General features: G+C 41.6%; 1 protein-coding gene across 1 annotated transcript in view; it reads right to left on the bottom strand.

Annotated features, from left to right (window-relative positions):
- Positions 1–12,020: 12,020 nt before the first annotated feature.
- The window catches only part of ROS1 (ROS proto-oncogene 1, receptor tyrosine kinase), a 71,284-nt gene continuing 63,322 nt past the window's right edge, over positions 12,021–19,982 (bottom strand). The window contains exon 44 of the mRNA XM_051614301.1: positions 12,021–12,815. Within this exon, the coding sequence (XP_051470261.1) occupies positions 12,670–12,815 (146 nt within the window). The 3' untranslated portion in view covers positions 12,021–12,669. The remainder of the gene's footprint in view (positions 12,816–19,982) is intronic.

Here is a 19,982-nt window from a genome sequence, read left to right as displayed (position 1 = left end):
AAAAAAGAAGGCAGCAGGCACTTTGCAGGAGAAAAGTAACTAAAAAGGCTATTTAACTCTATTGCTGCAGAGGCTTGGAGATAACAGGATCATTCTGCAAGCATTTGCCTGCATGTTTTTTCTGGCTGTTTTTAAAGTTGTTTTTTTAAAAGATTGATCAGAAGCTAGAATTGATTGTGCTTCACCACAATGGTTTCTTTTCTTCCTCTGCAAGTCATAATGAGAAGGGTTGGGCAATACAGCCCAATCAGTTTGGAAATATTCATGTGAACACAAACCAGTCATTTACTCCATTGACATTTACAATTTATTTTGACTGTGAACATTTTCAAACATGATAATTTATGAAATGAATACATGGATATTGGTTTCAACCTTTGCTCTCCAGATACTCTTTTTCATTGCTGTATTGTGAAAACATCAAAACACCAAAGTCAAGACAGTGGCTCAAGGTGTTAGATGCTATGCAAACCTCCTTTAAAAACAAGTTCCTACTCTGGATAGACTGCAGTCTAACAGGTCACATGCTCTACTTCGACTAATCCTTGCAGAGATTTGCTCACTCCAGATTATTTTGACTCCAGGGGGACTGCTCACAGCACTTACCTGGGAGTGAGTCTTTGCAGGACTGGAGCCACAGGTCCTAATTCAGTAACAGTGCAAATAACCTCAATTGTCATTTCCCAAGTCTGTTTTATTCCTCTTTGCATTGCAGATTAACAATTTAACCATGAGTGCTTGTGGAAAACCTGGAAATACACAAGGAAGGCTACTTCTTTGTTAAGTATGTCTTACATGTCACACAACTGTCACACATGGAAAGAGTTGGGCTGTGAGTCTCTGCTCCTGCAGCCTGAAGAGCAGATCCTCCCACAGTCCTTTTCCAAGTGTCATGCAGAGGTTAGCACTGGCTCCTGCAGTCCAGCTGCCCACCTGACAAGCAGAGTAGCCCGGCTAGGACGGACAAAAAAACACAGCTCCTGACGCATCCATGCAGAGTCCAGGGAAGGTGGCAGATGGACAAGATCTGCAGCAGAGCATGGCAGTACTGCAAGCAGCAAGAGTATCTGCTGCTGCTGAGTCAGAACAGTTTGTAGGAATTCATAGTGTGAGCTCTGGGCACATTCCCTGCAGACATTTATTTTCCATTCTGGAAATAACTGAAGCTTAGCAAAGCACAGAAGAATACCATTTTAATCAGTGGCAAAGTTAGCAATGATCTGTCAAGGAAAGGATGGAAGTGAGGATGGGACATAATATTTGTAGTTTCAGCCTCCACTTTATTTTAAGGAGGATTTTGCTGCAGTACAGCTGCAGTTGCAAGCACACAGCACAGAGCTTTTAGACACATATATACGTGCCACTGCTTTTAGTCCAATGTTGGTGAGTTTCAGGGTAACTTAGTTCTGACCTCCTTTTCCAGTGAGTTTTCCATAGGACTCCCTAGCAGAGGAGTGGAGGAGAGAGGGTGAAAGAGAGTCTGAGTAATCCTCTGTGTCTCCCCTGGACTGTGTGCTGCCTGTCCCCAGGGAAATGTATCTGCCCTGTCTCCTCCTTGGGTCAGGAGTGACTATCATCCCTTCTCGCCTTGCCTTTGAAGTCCTATTTAGGTTCACTACAAGTTCTAGCAAGTGCTTAAAGGTTGGGCCCTTCCTTGAAGGGAGGAAAATGCTGCAGGCAGCTTTGGATGCACCAGGGTTCTCTGACTGGCAGTTCTTGTGCATCTTTTTCTGGGCAACAGTTGTAATTAACATGCACTTTTTATTACAGAAGGGCTAACCAGCCTCTCTGGAGGACTGCAGTGTCCTGGCTGGCTTCCCTGGACTGCCACCCAGAGGAGCAGTTGCAGCAAGAGGAGAGACGTGGTGTGGTTATTCGGAGGAGTGAGCTAATGATTTTTCAGTAGGGAAATAGGGATAGGGGTTAGTAAAAAGAAAAATTATTTTAAAAATTAAAAAAAAAAAAAAGGAAATTAAAAAAAAAAAAAAAGGAAAAAAAGGAAAAAGGGGAAAAGAAAAAGGACCTGAAAAAGAGAAACAGAAAAATGAAGAGGGGGAGGGGGAAAGATAAAAATAAAAAGCTTTACGTCAGTCAGTCCCCCAGCTTTGGGGCTACAGCCTTAGGAACCATATTGCTAACTTTGTTCCCAACATGATTAGATGGTTCTCTAATCTGACCTTTGCTGGCAAGCAGCTCAGGCTAGCAGGGTCTCCCTGTTTATGTCCTTTGAGAATCATGCAGGAGGAGTTACCTTTTCAGTGCACTTTCTACTTTCTCCATATCCAGGCATAATCTTTGGATCACGTGCACCAAACCTGTGAGTATAAATTGTAATGGAGATGCACCGGCGTGTCATGTCCTCCCTCCTCCTGCCCCTGCCTTCTCTGTGTCAGGTCTTATGGGACAAGGGAAAGGACTGGAGGAGCCTGTGCAGGGTGCAGGGGTTCGTGTCCCTGGGCCCCACTCACATGCATGGGCAACCCTTTGCCACGCTTGACTGCAGCTTACAGTCTAACCTAAGAATGGAGCACTTCTTTAGGGATGTGGAAGTTGTTTATTTACACTCATGGCTAGGTTCCTCTCCTCCAAAGAGAGCTGTCCCATCAGATGTAATGCCATACCAGACATCACTGCGGATGCCTCATTTCCCTACTACATGGCACATTCCCTCGTTCCACATCTGGCCCAGGTATGGCTGCAAGGTGCCCTCCTTATTTGTTACCCTCCCTCAGATTTCTTCCCTTCTTTCCCTGACATCTGGCCCCAGTGCTGACTCGGCATCTCATCCCCTTTACTGTTCTTCTACTTCACCCAGGCTCTTCCCTCCTGCACTTACTACACTGCAGCAATGAGGAGCCAAGGAACAATGTTAGGAGGGACACAAACTTTCCTGTTTACTTGTGCTGTTTACGTGAAGCTCAAGCATCAGTATTTCTATGATAAACAGAACAGAACAAACATTTACCCTCTATGGAAGCATCAGCACATTGGCCTTAATCCTGCATCATACCCCTGTGACAGGAACCAAGCCCTAATCCCCAGTGTAGTGGAACAATCCCATTTTTCCACAAGCCAAGTCCAAAAGAGCTGTGACAGCCCCAGTTGCACACAGACACAAATGATTATTCTCTCTTGACAGACCTGCACAGCTCCCTCGTTGTGCTTAACTGCAGACCCAGTGAGCTGGATCATGAAAGGGACACTTGATAGCTGCTGTTTCCGTGGTTGAAATATTTGTGAAGTTAACGCATAATCTGAAAGCAGAAGCTAATAAATTATAGGGTGCTAATTGGGGCCGGAGTGGAGCTGTCAATCATATTATCCTAAACACACAGAGACCCTCATAACCTAAAAAGGCAAGAGAGCCTCCAGGAACAGCTCCCAGTTGTCACTAGCCATGACCTCCACTTCAATGAGAGCAGAGAGTCAAGGCAGAGAGTTTATTCTGCTAAGAAAATGCAAATCCTGTATTTAAGACAGCACTTGTATTTGGTTATGTTTATCCTCTTGGGAGTGTATATTCCAGAGTACTTATTGTTTTGCTTTGCCACTTGAATTCCCACTCTCGTAATTTAAAAACAAACAAACATGTAAATCAGATAAGAATTTGCAGTTCTTATACTTGCATGGTCTGCAGAGTAACAGTCATAAGTTTTTAGTCACAATCCAACCCCTGTGCATGTAGGCCTGTGTTCTAAAATTCCTTTACTTGCTTATTTTTCTCTTTTTGCTTATTATGCCCCAGAAACATACATACTTCTTTGAGGCTGCAGGAGTCTGTGATCTGAGCCAAAACACAACTGCGCAAACACAGTAGCAATAGTGCACTTGTAGCTCTAGCCACTTTGTCACCACCTTTTCTTACATTGTTTCCATCAAGATCAAGTGTTTTACTCGTCATATGGTATGAAATGGAATCAAAGAATGCTGAAGTTTTTAGTAACACTTTTTCCCCAGAAATTTCTTTCTATATGGAGACGAGTAGTCATTCCAGAAAGCATTCCATAGAGCAAAGTTCTGGAAAAAAATTAGGAGCAACACAGAAGTGAGGAATGGGAAAGCTTGATTTTTGGTGGAAGTGTGACTGCTGCGTGCAGGGCTGACAACTGAGCTACAGTAAGGTCAAACCCTTTCCTGGTGACACCTCACCCAGCCTTAGTGACTGCCTAAACTTACTGCTGAAAGGCCACATGATTAAGTGTACAAAGACTTTAAAAGATATGTCTAAATGTGTCATTTTTCACTCTTTTTTTTACACCTGTATTCATTATTTCATGCCAACCCTGAATGCTGACAAGAAGTAGTACAAGAAGTAGTACAAAGCTTGCTCCTGTGAAGAGAAATGACAGCATCTAACCTGGTGATGCTGCCAATAAGCCCAACAGCCATCTCTAGGTGGGGTAAGCAAAAGTCTTTGTTATTTTGTTTTAGTAGATTCAAGTAGAGGATAATACTTCCTGCCTTAAGCAACAGACAAAAATTATGGAGTGATACCTCTGTTAAGATAACAAAGACTATGTCAGCAGACAAATTGAGGAAAGCACAAAGCTGGCAAGGTCCCATATGAAGAACCAAAGGCTGCACTGTGTAAGTAGGTTTTCATCCATGGGGATGTCGTAATGAGAGCTTGAAAAAAATATGAAAATGTGGGAGGAGTTATCTTCATTAAAGGTTAATTCTGCAACTCCCAGACTTCTGTTTCTCCTGTTTCTCTGTCAGTGAAAGCTAAGTATGTTTGTGATTATTGAATATGTGAAAAGAAATAAACCAGGAGATTAATCAGAGTGCGATTTTGGTGCTACAAAATGATGTTGAAACTCTACTGAGTTTCCTGTAGGATGGATGAAGAGGTAACAGTAGTTTCTTGCTGTACTGCATGGGACAACAAAGGTGTTTCAGTGACCTCATCTCTAATGAATGCTAAGTGACTGTACTGTCAGAGCAGATAAGAGAGAAAAAATAATGTTCAACTATGTCAAAAGCATTGAAAAAAGCATCCAAACAGGGAGTGGCTGCATTTTACAGCTGCATTCTTACCATAAAAGATAGAAGGGAGTGATGAACATCCTTCAGATGGAAGACGTCATCTGAAGAAGAAGTTAACACATTATAAAAAGGGTTATTTTATACGGCAGTCATGTCACTGGCAATAATGACAATATTTTGGCATCATTACTCGGCTTTGATGCACTAGGTTTCTGGTTATTTATTAGAGTTAAAACATAATGTCAGTTAGAGGTGCCAAGTGTCATTATAAATAGATCCATGATCATTTGAAAAATCTACCTGGTATGCAAGCTCCTGCAACTCACTCCAGTGAGTGTGTGTAGCAAAAGTTTTTAAGAATCAATTAAAATAAATTAAGGTGAACTATTACCTTTTTTACCACCAACAGATCTTTCAGGGCTATTTTACAGACATTATTTTTTATAACCACTGTTTTCAGGTCTGTTATAGCTGTATCAAGATCAACTTTGTTTAAATTTAGAAGAAAGATTGCTTTCACAGCACTTAAATGCACAAAATCTTAAAATTAAAATGTGTGAAATCTTAAAATATGCATTACAATGAGTAATCTTAAACCTGCATCACAAAGAATCAATTTGACCTAGCTATATTCTGTAGAGCCACACTTGAGCTCTCAAAGCATCATAGACAGCATGCTGCACATGTAAGAGAAAGAGGGGAAAGAAAAAAATTGATACATTAATCAATTCAAATAGATGGCAAGACTTTATTTGCTGAAAACAGCTGTGGGAAGGAAGAGTGCAGTGGCCCTGCTGTGAAGATGTTTGTGACCTTCAATTCAAGTAGTGAGGGAATAAAATTTTGAAGAACCTTATGATCTGGAGGATCTTACTTTTCTCCCTGTTGTCTAGGGTACCAGGAAAGCTGAAGAACAACTTTATTCACAGCCTTGAGCTCTGGCTTGTGCTTTTCAGATAAGTGAGGCTGTGGTGAGCTCAGCTTCTACCTTTTTTGTCTCTGCTACTTAGTAGTTGTTGCAGGTAGAAAAGACTAATAGAAAATGCTTGTTAGCAGTGCAGCTGAACAAGGTTTTGCCTTTCTGGTGGTCATTTTGAAGTTCCCCAAATCTTGAGATGATGCCATTGAATGACTGACAATAAAGTCTACCAAAGAAGATGAGACCTGAATGTGAAACGTGAAAAAGGCAAAAAAATCATCTTAACACTTCACATTTCTCAGTCCTAGGTGATACAAGCAAACCTATCTTTTGCCTTCCATATGTCAAACAATCTTCTTTTCATGCTGTACAAGTCTTCTCACTGGGGATCTTGACAGCTATATTCCCATAGCTCATGTCAAACTGCTGAGCACTCTCTCTGTTGCACAAGGGCATAAGTGAGTGATCCTGCTGCAGCCTGGCATATTTCACAACAACAGCTACACGTAAACTTTCTATACATTTATCTTTGACCCAGTAAAGACTTGATTTTTTTTGTCATAAAGCATTGTTTTTTCCTTTGTAGGATCTTGATTGTGATCTCAAATGGAAAGCATGAGGTACACAGGTTTTGGACAGATCTGGTCATCAGTATGTGCCAGCTCAAAAAACCCTTCCACACAACCCTGAGAAATAGAAATGCACCAATGGCCAGTTATTATAACCCTGTAGACCAAGTGGACTGAAGACAGCAGAACCAGAACTAATGCCACTGAAAATGCTGCCTCCACAATTATAAAACAATTTTAAGACTTTAATGAATCACCACAGCATTCGTGTTATGTTGCAGTAAATACAAATCACCACAGCATTTGTGTTATGTTGTAGTAAATACAGATCACCACAGTATTTGTGCTATGCTGTAGTAAATACTATTCATAGGTAGTGGTAAATATTTTTCATCCATTCATATGGATGTCAAGTCTGTAGCTGAAAGATTAAATAAGCCAACTAAAGCCACATAGTATGTCCATGTCTGTCCAAGCACGGCTCAGAGTGCAGTTATTGCCATTTGAGAGCCCGGCAGTAGTGGGTTGTGTGTGGTATCACACCCTGAAGCATGTTCATCAGTGCTGCTCACTGATCTTGCCAACTGTTTGTACAGGCATCAAGGACCAAAGAAGAGCCTGACACAGCAATGCTCTGAGACCCAGAGACTCATCTAGGGCATCCCCTGATCAGCACCTGAGGGCACAGGTCTCCTCTTCCTGGGCAGGCTAGAGGCTGTGCTGGGTCTGGCTGGGATGAAGTTCATTTTCTTCATAGCAGCTCATCTTGTGCTATGTTTGACATTTGTGACCAAAACAATACTGATAACACACTAATGTTTTAGCTGTTGCTGAAAAGTGCTTGTATAGCACCAAAAACTTCTCTGCTTCTCACTCTGCCCTCCCCAGTGAATAGGCTGAGAGTGCACAAGATGTTGGGAGAGGACACAACCAGACTGTCCTGGTTTGAGCCAGGATGAAGCCAATTTCCTTTTTTACTGATTTCTTTTTTTCTTCAGTGAGCTTTCTTTTAACTAGCAACATTCTGTTCTAGCTAGGCTGATAAGACATTGGAATGCTTTTCTAACTGCTGGGGCTTCAAGGTCGCACCTTCACTCCGCCGGCTCAGACACCACAGGGAGATCTATGACCCTGCCGTAGGAGGCTGAATTAGACAGACAGCAAAATTGGCCAGAGATATTCCATTCCATATATCTACGTAAGCTCAGAGGAAGGTCAGAGATCACAGAAGACAATTTCCTTCCTGCTTCTTCTTCCCTTCCCTTCCGTCCATGGCCGGCGTCCAGGGAGGACTCCATCCATCCAGCACCGTCGACCCTTAGGCTTGAGCTTTCCTGACCCTCATCACTCTGCGCTTTCTCCAGCAGCAGCTCCGGGATTTCTCGGAACTGTTCCAGCTCAGGGGAGTGTGGTGGGAGTTGCTGGGGTTGGGGGGAGGCAAGAGGCTCTTGCACATACCTGAACTTATCTGTATATGCTTGTATATATTTTCTTATATCATTAGTGTTTAATTAAAGCTGTGTAGTTTAGTTTTCAATCCAGCCAAGTCTCTCTCTTTTTCTCTCTCTCCTTCCCTACCTGGGTGGGAGGGGGAGGGGATCAAGAGCATTGTTGTCGGACCTGAGTCAAAAGGTGACACAGACAGATGACTCGAACTAAACAAAGAGATATTTCACACTGTATAATGTCAGGCCATAAAATGGAGAGGAGGAGGCCAAGGGAGATTAGCCATCTTTTTCCCAGGAACTGGCTGAGCATAGGTTTGTCTGTCTCAGGCCAAATCTCAAGAAGCTAAAGACTTAGATACAGTTTCTCCACTGCTGTACATCAGCATAGCTTGACATATGTCGCGAGCCGATGCCAACATAGAGGTGACAGGTGAGGTCAGGATGTTTCTGCGACCTCCCCCCACCAGTGTGGAGGGCTTTTTGAATAAGGCCCAGGGCTCACACATGATGCTCACCTCTCAAGGAGGAACGGCCACTGCTGGACCGTATTTTAGGGTTGAAGTTAGAACACTGCCCTCACCACCCTCACAAATTGTTACTGAGACCGATGTTTAGTTTACAAATTAACCAGTTTATAAAAGTTAACACAAACTGAGGGATGAGGTTTAGGGAAAATGTGCAGATGGCAAATGGCTACTGGGGTTATGTCAGGGAAGTAATGAGTCCTTTAAGAAGGTAATGCAAAAAGTGCTGTGTCCTCAAGATGTTCTCTCCAAGAGAGGTTTGTGGATCAAAGGAGAGGGAGGGACGAGAGCAAGCCCATTACGCTGTGTGTGCAAGAATGGGGAAAGGAAGGAAGAGCTGTATGGAGTTGTTACCCTCCCGTGGTGAGGCGGCTTCTTCTCCAGTGGCAGAGGTGGCGGTGATAGTGAGTGGCCTCTCCCAACAGGCAGCAGCAGCTCCTCTCCTTGGCTGGCAGCTACAGCAGGGTCCTGAAGTCCATGGTTTTGGGGGGCAGCCCCTCGCGGCTCGGCAGTGGCGGCAGCAGCTTGGTATTCCCGGCAACAGGCAGCAAAACCGGGGGGGCTCCAGCCCCGGCCCTGACAGGAAGGACACGGTGCTCCAGGGGTCAAAACCCCAGCATGCAGGGGTCAGAATCCTGACACACTCACCGCTCAAGCTCAGGCTCTATCCCCGGGCCCGCAGGCAGGGTGGCAGGCAGGCAGAGTCCTGGTGCCAGGCAAGTACGAGGAACAGGATGGGGGTGTCCTGTGCAAGAAGCGCCCGAGCAGGCCACCCCTTTTCACCTGCTAAACTCACTGCCTTTTATACCCCAGTGACGCCCCTGTCCGGTCAGTGTCACTGTCCAGAGCCAGTTGGTATCCATGAGCCCCAAGTTAGGGCAGTAACTAGGAGGGGCAATGCATAACTTGTTGCCCATCCTTCCTGCCTTGCATGACATCTGTTGTTTTGTTTTCATTTGTCCTTGAGTAGCAGGCCTGGTTTTGGTCTGTTAGCTGGGTATAATCAGCAGAAGGCCTTTGCTGACTTTAAAGGCATTTTGTTTAGATTTATGTGGGGAAGAAGAAGAACCATTTCCCACAATGTATTTAACCCAATTTGCAGCAGGTGAAGATTTGGTTGGTCTGCTCTACAGTAGCCTGAGAATGATGTCATTGTTAAGAAAATTTTGGAGTTGCAGACAGGAACTTCTGTGCATTTGTGATTCAGACTTCAGGCATTGCTTTCTGGTTCCTCCAGCTCTTGCAGAGGGAATCTTCCCAGGACAAGTTTCTTTTCTTGTGTAGGTGGCTTCCTCTGGCTTACAAAGGAATCCAGAAATAATTCCTTTTACTAAACAGGTGTCACACCACAGACTCTGACTCACTGCACACCTTAACAGAAGAAGGTAAAAATGCATGATATTGCCTCTACACTTGAGGATGAGTCTCTAAAGAGTATGTCACATAATTGTGCTTAAAACAAAGGGGTAACTTTTAACCTTACCTCACATTTGATCTTTCTGATATGTCAGCATTCTTTTATCCTCTAAATACATATTTCCTTTAAATGGCATTATAGCCCTTAAACCCATTTGCAGTTATTTAAAACCCTACAGTCTTGAAAGTCAAAACAGTTGACTCTTTCCCTTGACCTGCCACACAGAAGGGTGTTACAGCTGTCAGAGACAAACACAGGCCAGCTAGTGCCCATTTCCCTGTCCAAGGCACAATGTGTGACTCCCTTACTGTCTCCAAAAGTAGCTATGAAAACAGTCATCAAGGGGCTGGTAACTCAAAGGATGGATGTGTCCTCCTGACCGTGAATAAGATTTGATGAGTAAAACGTGAATCATCATTAAGAGTTTGAATAGAGGAAGCATCACTTCAGTGAGATAGAGAAGGTGAAATGATGATGATGTGTGAAGAGAGGGATGCTAAGGAAACAAAAGGGATTAAGAAACTCTTTGCAAGTAGCATCACTGGTGGATCCAAGTGAGGCAAATTTGCACACATCAATTTCAGCTTTGTGTAACTCAGTGGAATAGCTGCACTTGCAAACTTACTCCTCTAAGGCAGTGAAAAGACGGAGATTGGAGTGATGGGTAGGACCATGTTCAGACCTGGCAAACTGTATCACAGCATGCCTCAGATCACTGCATGCACTGGGAAGATTAGGTTTTGTGTTTTCCACTGAATTCAGCAAGTTGTACATCAGGATCCTCAAATTTGGATTCAGAGATTTGTATTTTTTCCAGTCCAATCAATTTTTCATACTATTAGGTGCAAAAGGCATAGATTATTGGTCAATATCCTGAGCTTTCACTTACTGGCAATGCATTACACCTGACACTTTCTTCCTCACCATGCTGTGATAAATCCTCCACTAAAACTAGTCTTGTCTTCCAACACTTGCAAAACATGAACAAAGCAAGACTTATCTTCTCTGCTCTTTCAGTGCCACTTTGGATGTTGGTGGCTACTTCAAGACCTCAAGGGCTTTATTTCTGACTGCTGTCTGTCTCTGACACTTGCCTTGCACACAAACCCATTTTCCTCATGTTGGATAGGCCCTTGAATGATTCTTTTGCAGCTCAGACCTACACAAAACTGAATTGTCTTGGACCACCTGAGACATGGTCATGAGGCCTGTGAAATGTGCTGCCTAGACAAAATTTTGGTAGGACTGAAGTCCTGTCCTGCTAAAAAGCAAGCTTTCAGTGAAGTCTTGTCAGTTTTCAAAACCCTTGTTTGTGGCTTTCTGACTGAGCAGTCCTCTTGAATTAAGTAGAATTACACACACACAGGAAATCATCCAGGTGTGGTGACTACAGAACTGGGGTCTTCCTGGTTTCTGGCTAGAACTTGCTACTGGTTAGTAAATGTTACTCATGCTTTAGTTACTGAAATTGAAGGAATGGTTGTGCAATCAATCAAGCAACACTTGAAGAGGAAGGAAACATTATACAGTGTTTGTTTATTTATCCACCTCTCTTGGTCGAGTGAGCATAGCTTAGGTGGAAAAAAAAAAAGTGCTGCAATTGTTATTAGGAAATCTTGCTTGTACACTATGTTGTAGATAAAGAAAAAAAGTATTTATATTGTTATATACTGCTTGAATGGCCTTTGTCAGGGACTCTGAAGAATTTTAATTCAAAAGTTGTCAATTTCTATTTTGTTTGAGTAAAACAGTTGAAAGCTATAATACTTGTTCATTTGTTCTGGAACTCCATGTAAGAAACTTTTTAAGCTTGATCTCAGTGCAGTTGCATCTTAAACATGTATGCATTCTAATATCAGATAGAGTTTTAACTACTCTACAGTGTCTGTCCCTCATATCAAATATTTCCATAAAATCAGAGCATGTTTCTAGCTTCCCGACAGATGTCAGTGAACAGTTCTGCATAATTTGCAAACCATTATTCATGACAAAATGTTTCAAAAAGCATACTGCTGTCTTTTATTCAGTAATGATTTATATATCATTTTATTATATACTTTGACTCAACCTCCAAGCACATCAAGGAATAGTATCCTCCTTCACTCAATCTGAGAAAAAATAAACGAGGATGATGAACATGAAAAAGGGAAAGGAAACATAAGAAAACAGGACTGCCTAGATTCACAGATCAATCGCTGTGCAACACTCAAGGTGATTGCAAGCAGTTGCTTAAACTAAATAGTGAAATAGACCATCCCCAGCAGTAGATATCCCAGTCACCCTTCTTCAATTGGTTTCTGATTTGGAATTCACAAAAATACAACAAGAAATTATTTTACTTTTTCAATTTGTAAAATCTTGTTTGCGCACAATGAAGCTACATTTCAACAGGGTTTTTTTTTTATCTTTTCATGAGCAAGTTGGTCCCTTCTTTGAAACAGCATACTAGTACTTTTTGGAAGGACTGCCTATGTCTGAGGCATATGTGATAGCATAAATTTAATCAACACCACAGCAAAAATCACTTGCTGTCTGATTACACGTTTTATTCCCTTAAACTATCTCCTGTGAAACACTGAAACCAGAACATGTAGAAAATCAAAAGATACAGAACTGTTGCTTTATTCTGTTACACATCAATCAGTACCTTGTGATATTTGCTGGTACCTTTAGCGTTTTAGAGAGCTGCTGTTTTTTTAAGACATCTCTCTAAATATGACAATGAGCAGAATATTTTCCTTGGATTATGTCTTCTTTGATAGAGCTTTTTCTCTTCTTTCCCTATTTCTTTCAGTGGGAACCAGGCTTAACTAAGTTCAGCAGAATTGATGCTTCTGTGATCTTGATTGCCTTCTTTGACTATTACCAAATAATTCAAGCCCTCTTGATTCTTTGTTTCCATTAGGGTGGCTGAAATAATACTGTCCGAATCAGCACATGGAACTTCACTACCTGCATGGAAAAAAGACAACAGCCCAATGATATACATGTACATTAGAAAGCAAACAAAATCAGACTGCTGTTGGAGAAAGTTGGTCTACTGATTACACAAAGAATGACTGATGATTCAAGTTTATCTTCTCCTGCTGCCTGTGTGGATTATAGCTTTAAGCAAATCACTTAATTATGAACACATGACATGCTTCTTTTGGTAGTAAAGATAAACTGCATAAAGCCCAAGTGGTTTTAATTTGTACTTTTGTGTAACCCCGCTAATAATACTGCTAGAGACTCCTGTAACATAGGCAGTTTTCTACCTACTAAACGACTATATACTGTCTCTCTAGAGGATGCGTAACATCCTGTCCTTCTAAAAGCTTGGCAATCCAGCATGTTTTTACCATTATTACCATTACCATTTTTACCATTATTACCATTACCATTTTACCTTTATTTTCTTTCTCAATTTAATGCTGTTCACCTATGCAAAGTTGCCTGAAATACATTATGTATTTCTTTTTAAAAAACGTAAAAAATCCTAACTAAAGGCTCAAGTTAGAATTGTTGTTATTTTGTGCATTTATTTTTGTAACATGCACCTTATTTTATTACACTCTGTCCTTGTTTTACTTCATAACTAGAAAATCAAGCATGTGACATTCAGGGTTTTCTGTTCTAAAGAATCACAAGCATTGTCCTGGTGCCCTGGCAACATACAGTTTATTATGGCATTATAAAGTCAACTATAAAGTCAGAAGAATACTCTGCATACTAAAGTCCATTGGCAAAGATTACCTGGAGAAGTCTGAAGGAGAATTTTGATTTTTAGAAATCTGTTAGCAAGATGGGGACTGTGACATAGAGCAAACTGTGGTTGCATACCACAGTGACTGACAGCTAGGAAAAATCATTTGATACTCACTTTGTCAGTTCAGGACTGTTATGGCAATATTTAGTAATTCAATCCTGACCAAGCCTTTACCAACCAGTACAGCTCTCATTTGTTTTTTGTTTAATAGAGCTTTTAATGGAAACCCTCAAGGGCAAGTTGTTTAGAAAAGGCACACTGGGAAATGCTCAGGGCATGTTTGCAGTAAACTCTTAAGAGAGAAACCTTAAAATAAGGACCCAAGTAAAACCGGGTATTTACAGACCAGACATATGCCGGCTGACCTGCCTAAGTATAGAACACTAGAGGAGCATTCAGATTTGTTTCCTGTATAAGTATCTGGAACTGATGAGGTGATGTTTACACAAATGTGAGTATGAGGTCACTGAGATATTTTTACCAGATATATAGATACATTACTAATTCTTTCCCCAACAGGTCTAAAGAACTACAGAATACATACAATATTATAATCCTTCTTCAGCCTATGCTCCACTGCATTTCTCATTATAGAGAAGAGGAACTTAAAAAATCAAACACCTTGTCTTGGTGTTACTTTTTGAGCTTTGGGGACAAAATAATCAAGGAAGATTATTTTTGCAGAATATTGTTACCCTGTCCAAAGGCAGAGGAAGAGCAGAATGTTGATATTCTTTCTCCTATGACATGACATGTATAAGCCGCATTGCCACCTCCACAATGAGATTTTTTACTATAAGTGCCCTTTCCTTCACTGTTGTGTCATCTCTTAATGCAGTGTTAGGCACCTATGAAAGTTCAGCACCATTCTGCCATACAAGCCAAAAAATCTATGCAAAGATATCAAGTTATGTGGTACTATGCTTGCCTCTTGTGTTAAGTCAGCAGGAAAATAATCTTTGCTCCCTTAGTTATATGCATGGATGGACAAAATAGATACTTGAAATGAGCAACAGAGGGGAAAAAAATCATAAGTTGTGAAATTCCTCCAGAAACGTGAGAGCTAGAAGTACCACCAACACCCTGGGAATCCATAAGCCAATGGAGAGATTCCTGAATAATCTTTTGAAGCCCTTTCCAAAAAGATGTTGAGTTCAAAGGAAGACAGAGAAAAGCTGGAATGGGGAGGCAGGTCAGTATATTAATGAGATATCATTCTTTTCTTTTCAGTTTTAACATGACTAAAATTAGTTGATTGATGTATAGTCATGCTGGGTTATACGTGAGTAAATGCAGGATAAACCATGTGATATGATCCCCTCAGATTTCACAAGCAAAGCCTGGCTGAGTCAACAAAACGCCCTGAGAGGAGGCGTCCAAGGAACACCTTCATGGAATCCAAAGTCGTGCTGATGAGAAAACGCCAAACGCTTAAATCCTGAGGAGCTGACTACACTATGGACTGCTGCATAGTGTAGAGTTACCCATGTTTGCTTTGAACAACCTACCTCAGGGCATAAAGCAGGTTAGTTCTGACAGTTCAGAGCTTTGTACTGGCTGAGAAGTACTCTGCTGAGAACCATGTTCCCACTGAGTTCTGTGCTCTCTCAGGTAGACTGCTTCCAATAACTAAAATGACATGTTCAGAGCTCAGCACTGTACTTGCACAGATACCTTGACCTTGCTGAACATTTTTCCTAGTATTGGTGTGCTTACAGCCCAAACTCTGAGCCAAACTGCAGGTAAGTGAATTGCAACAGGCCTCTCCAGGGGTACACAGAAACTTACTCTAGAGAGCCTGGCATTAACTGGCAGAAGAAACTGTGATCGCCTGACTCATACTAATGAGGGATGGAGTTTGCTTGCTTAAGCTCCTCTGAGGAGACCAGTCCTAACCCGATAAAATCTCAACACCTTTGTCGAGTGGTTCCTGCCACAGGGCAGCTGTGGTGCCGAGCTGGGTCATGTATCCAGCCTTGCAATTGCAGTGTCTTTCCTTGCCTGCCCCGTAGCCTGTACAGGCTCACAACATATTTTGAAGTCCTGCCTGGAAGGGTGCAAATTTTTATGATGTCTTGATAAGCAGATGGGTTTTTTTGGGTGTTTAAGTCCAGAAGGTGACAACATATAAGAAGAAAAAGAAGTCAGTAGAAAAGCTGGTTGGTAGAGACTGAACAAACTGATCTAGATACTGATCTTCTATGACAGCTATTTCAGGGCCAGATTCTCGGCTCACACAAATTAACAAAGCTCCATAGAAACCAGTGGGATGCCACTGATTTACACTAGCTAAGTACCCAACTTGAGACATTACTAATTCTGGGTAATGTGATCCTATAGGATGTTTAGCACGTTCAATATGGAAAGGTATTTAGAAGTGCAGCCACATTTACTTTTCCCCCTAATATCCTCTTGCTTTTCTCATACCTACTCTGCCCTTTGTCCCAGCCACACAGTGTACATGGTAGTAAACAAGAGACTTACTGGCATGGCTGGAAGATGTATTCCACAGTGAACATATTTAAAAGAAGCACTTGATGACATATCTTTGTTAAGGGCAAAAAAGGTGGCTATTGAGCTCTGACTTCTCCACCTCAGCTATGTTAGTTGGCTCAAGGAGATAGCTCCTGGGTAGGGACTATTTGTGTGATACCTGCTGGCCACCTGGAGCTGGAGGTGCTGTGTTTCAGTTACTGCACATTGCCAGTAAGAATATAAATAGAACAAATATATATCCGTTTTAATACTCCACTCTGTATTATATATCAGTAGAGATATATCTGTGTTTCCTGTCTAATGAAGCATATGATCTTGCATGGCTTGAGGATGACTCACTGAGCTTTGCCATTCTGTCAAACACTAAAGGTGCTAAAAGCAAGAATTTTGCTCATCCTGCATTTCCACTGCATTAAACTCATGAAACATGGACTGTCTGTCTTTCTTCTTATTTTAATAGCTTTTTCAGAGGTTGGTGGGCTGAAACCTCTGTGCACAAGAAGCTGTCTTGGGAAATACAGATATATGTATTATTTTGTTTAATAACTTTTAGCATATGAGCCAAAAAAAGGTCAATTCCACATTTTCTGCAATACAATAATGATATATAAATAGGAAAGCCCTTCACTTTTCCAGGTGACCAAGCAGGATTCATTTTAATAAGTTTTAATCACCTAGATCTTACATGTCCAGTTTAAGCTCCTTCTTTAGGTTGCCTTGCCACTCAATTGAGAGAGAAAGAAGAAATTAATCTGTTTTGAAGATGATTATTTCACATCCCTACTTTTACACAGTAACATCCACTGAAAGTGTCTTCAGCTCTCTGGTGAGACAGCCAGCAGTGCCTAGGTTTCAGTTGCTTGTATCTATACAATCATACTACAGAAATGTCAGCTCTTATAACATATCATCTGGTATTTTTTTTCCTCAGTCCAAGGCCAAATATTAGCATGACTTTCCTTGCAGTATCATATGGCCCATGTGCGCTCTCTGGAATCAAACAGCATTTGTCTAGGGGACAAATAATTAACAATCACCCCATCAAGTCCCCCTTTTCCTGCAGCTTTGTAACCACCCAATGTTTTGGAAGAAGCCTTTTCTCTGACCTCTGCTGGCTTTGGGTCAGCCACTCACTAAGCTAAGTGGGGAAGAGGATTACTGAATTTCAGAAAAATACAAAGGAGACTAGATACAAGGTTTTAAAAATGTCTCTTATCAACACATCTGTTGTAGCACAGCTTCCGTTTGTCCAAGTGATTACTTTAAGTTCAGAGAGGTGTGCAGAATAGTTTTTAAAAGGCAGCTGGTTTTAGGAACATAAGCTGATGACTCTTACACAAGGAACAGCAAACCAGTACTACTCAGCCAGCAGAGAGGACAGACATAATTCCAGAAGGATAAAGACACAATTCCAGAAGGATAAAATTCCTTCAATACAAAGGTTTGCACTGGAAAAAAAAAAAATTAAAAAGTAAATTTTAGCAAATACCTTAATTGCTGGAAAAGTACACACAATGAGTTAGTGGCTTTCAAAAGAAAAGCAAAAAAAAGGAAAAAAGGAAAAAAAGCAAACATTACAAAGTTCTACCTGCTTTTTCTCCCAACATTTTTCAAGCAATATATCCAGCTTAGGGATTTAAAAATATTGGTTTTGAGGCCAAATATGTTTACTTTTAGTCTTTGGTCTTTTGCCCTCGATTTCATTGGGCTCCCTCCAACTGCCCTGCATCTTGTCTTGCCAGAGGAGCCACTACTAGCAGTAAGAGTGTGGTGCTGTGACCCAGCTTCTGAGCAATTAAACACTTTTTCCTTATAGGTCCAAAAAGGGTAGTGGGGAGCAGCACTGATAAGAATAGTCCTTCTGGGTCATAAAGGCAAGGGGCCACTCCAGCTGCTTAATGCCCAGTTGTCTGATGTCGGCAAAGACGTTTGCCAAAACAAACAGGTGTTTCCATCTGTAGAGGGGCACACTGAGGACCCAAAAAAATATAGAGCTGTCTTGTATGTACAAACGTAAAAAGTTATGTCTGAAAATAGATGGACTAGTTATTTTTACAGCAATGCAGGGTCATCCTGTTTGTACTCTGATTCATGACATTTTGTTTGCCCTTCCTGAAACTGGGGGAAGAACAGCCTAGCTTTCAGCAGTGAATGGAGACTCTGATGATGAGGTCTCTGCTCAATCAATTCCCATTGGATTCAAAACCCACTGGTGTCTCAGTCCTCCAGCTGGATAGTGCTTCCCTCACTCAAAAAATGTTGTTAATACTACTTAATGCCCAGGACCAATGTTCTGGGAAAGCCTGTAAGAGCAAGAAGGAAAAACTCTAAATCGGTAGACCTGTTCCTGATTCTGAGTTTGCTTCCCTCCCTTGCAAAGCAGCAGTGCCCGGATCTGCTGGTATTGCTCAGATGTATTTATTGCCACTTGATGCCTTCTTTAGAAGGGCAACTCTGGCAGTTTCAAAGCTGATGTGTCCTTTTTGCCATCTCCATGCGATCGTGCTAGCATGCTGTCCAGACCACTAACATACTGTCTGTATTAGGTCACTCCTACTGGCAATCTGTGTGTCATTGATGCACCAGCATCAGTGTTGTTGAGAAATTCTAAGGTTTTCCAGCTCTTCCACCTACAAAATAGCACGAACAGCACGTATGGACCTGTTAAAGGTGTAGCTATCTACAAGTAGGTAAGGCTCAAACAGATTTTGGAAGATGTACAATTCCATGGGGGGCTAAGTATCATAGTTATTTTGAGACCTGTTGTTTCCCTTTGCTTGACATTTGGCTCTTTCTTTTGGAATCAAGTCTCCTGGTGAGAGCAAGCATTTCTTGGCAGGAGGCTCATGACAGGAGTTTCATTACACACAAAGGCCAATGACCGAGTAACACTTCTGGAAAATGTTGTTCAGGACAATCCATCATGGAATGTTCCTTTGAAATATTTGTTTTGGCTGTTATCTTTCTACTACTACTACAAACACAAGAAGTTCTTCACTTCGTCCCATCTAAAAACGAATGCAAATTTTTTAAATCGCTTGCTTACTATAGAGTGTTTCGTAAATCACAGACAGAACAATTCCATGCCCTGAACTATTTACAATATGGTCATAATGGAGCATATATTTTAGTCTGGAAGCTCAACTAGAACTAGAATTGTAGGCTCTTTCTTAAATCAATCACATTTCTGGAGCCCACATTTCCCTGAACTTTGCTGCACAAGATTTACATCGCAGGCAGAAAAACAGCTAAATTAAGGCTGGAGAGCTACAGAAAATTGACATGCATGTGTCCCTGACCAGATAATCCAGCAATGTTAGGACATCACCAGGATTCTAGGTCTTCAGTCAAGTACACAGCATAACATTTTAGTGGGCTTGTAAAGACAACACTCACGATGACGCAAATAACCTACAAGCAAACTATCAATACATAGGGAAATAAGTGTGTACCTTATAGACATGTAAAGAGCTTATCAAGTGTTCTGTCTTTTAAAATACATTTAAATGAGAGGATGGAATGTAGCTTAATAAAATTCAAGCCATGCCATTTCCTGACAGTCATTCCCTGTATGAAAATCACCAAATGAACCTGAGAAGTGGTTGAGGAGGCGTTTTGAGAACAGAAGCATGATGACAGTTGCCTTGTCTTCCCATCTCAAGGCAGATGAAGCAGTGGGTCTGTGACAACAACAGCTAGGCAGAGCTTATAGAAAGAGAAGAATGGGGAAAACCACAAGAGGGAAAAGGGCAGCTGGTGGGGAAAGGGGTAAGACTTGGGTAGAGAGAGTACTGAGCAGAACAGGCAGGCCCAGAGAGCTGCTGCCAAAGCTCTGTCTGCATTGAGCTGCCCTGCCTCCTACAGTAAGCCAGATT

This window comes from Apus apus, chromosome 3, assembly GCF_020740795.1.
Source record: "Apus apus isolate bApuApu2 chromosome 3, bApuApu2.pri.cur, whole genome shotgun sequence".
NCBI classification, from domain to species: Eukaryota; Metazoa; Chordata; class Aves; order Apodiformes; family Apodidae; genus Apus; species Apus apus.
Note: the sequence above shows the minus strand (reverse complement) of the source record. Positions and strands in the feature narration are given on the sequence as shown.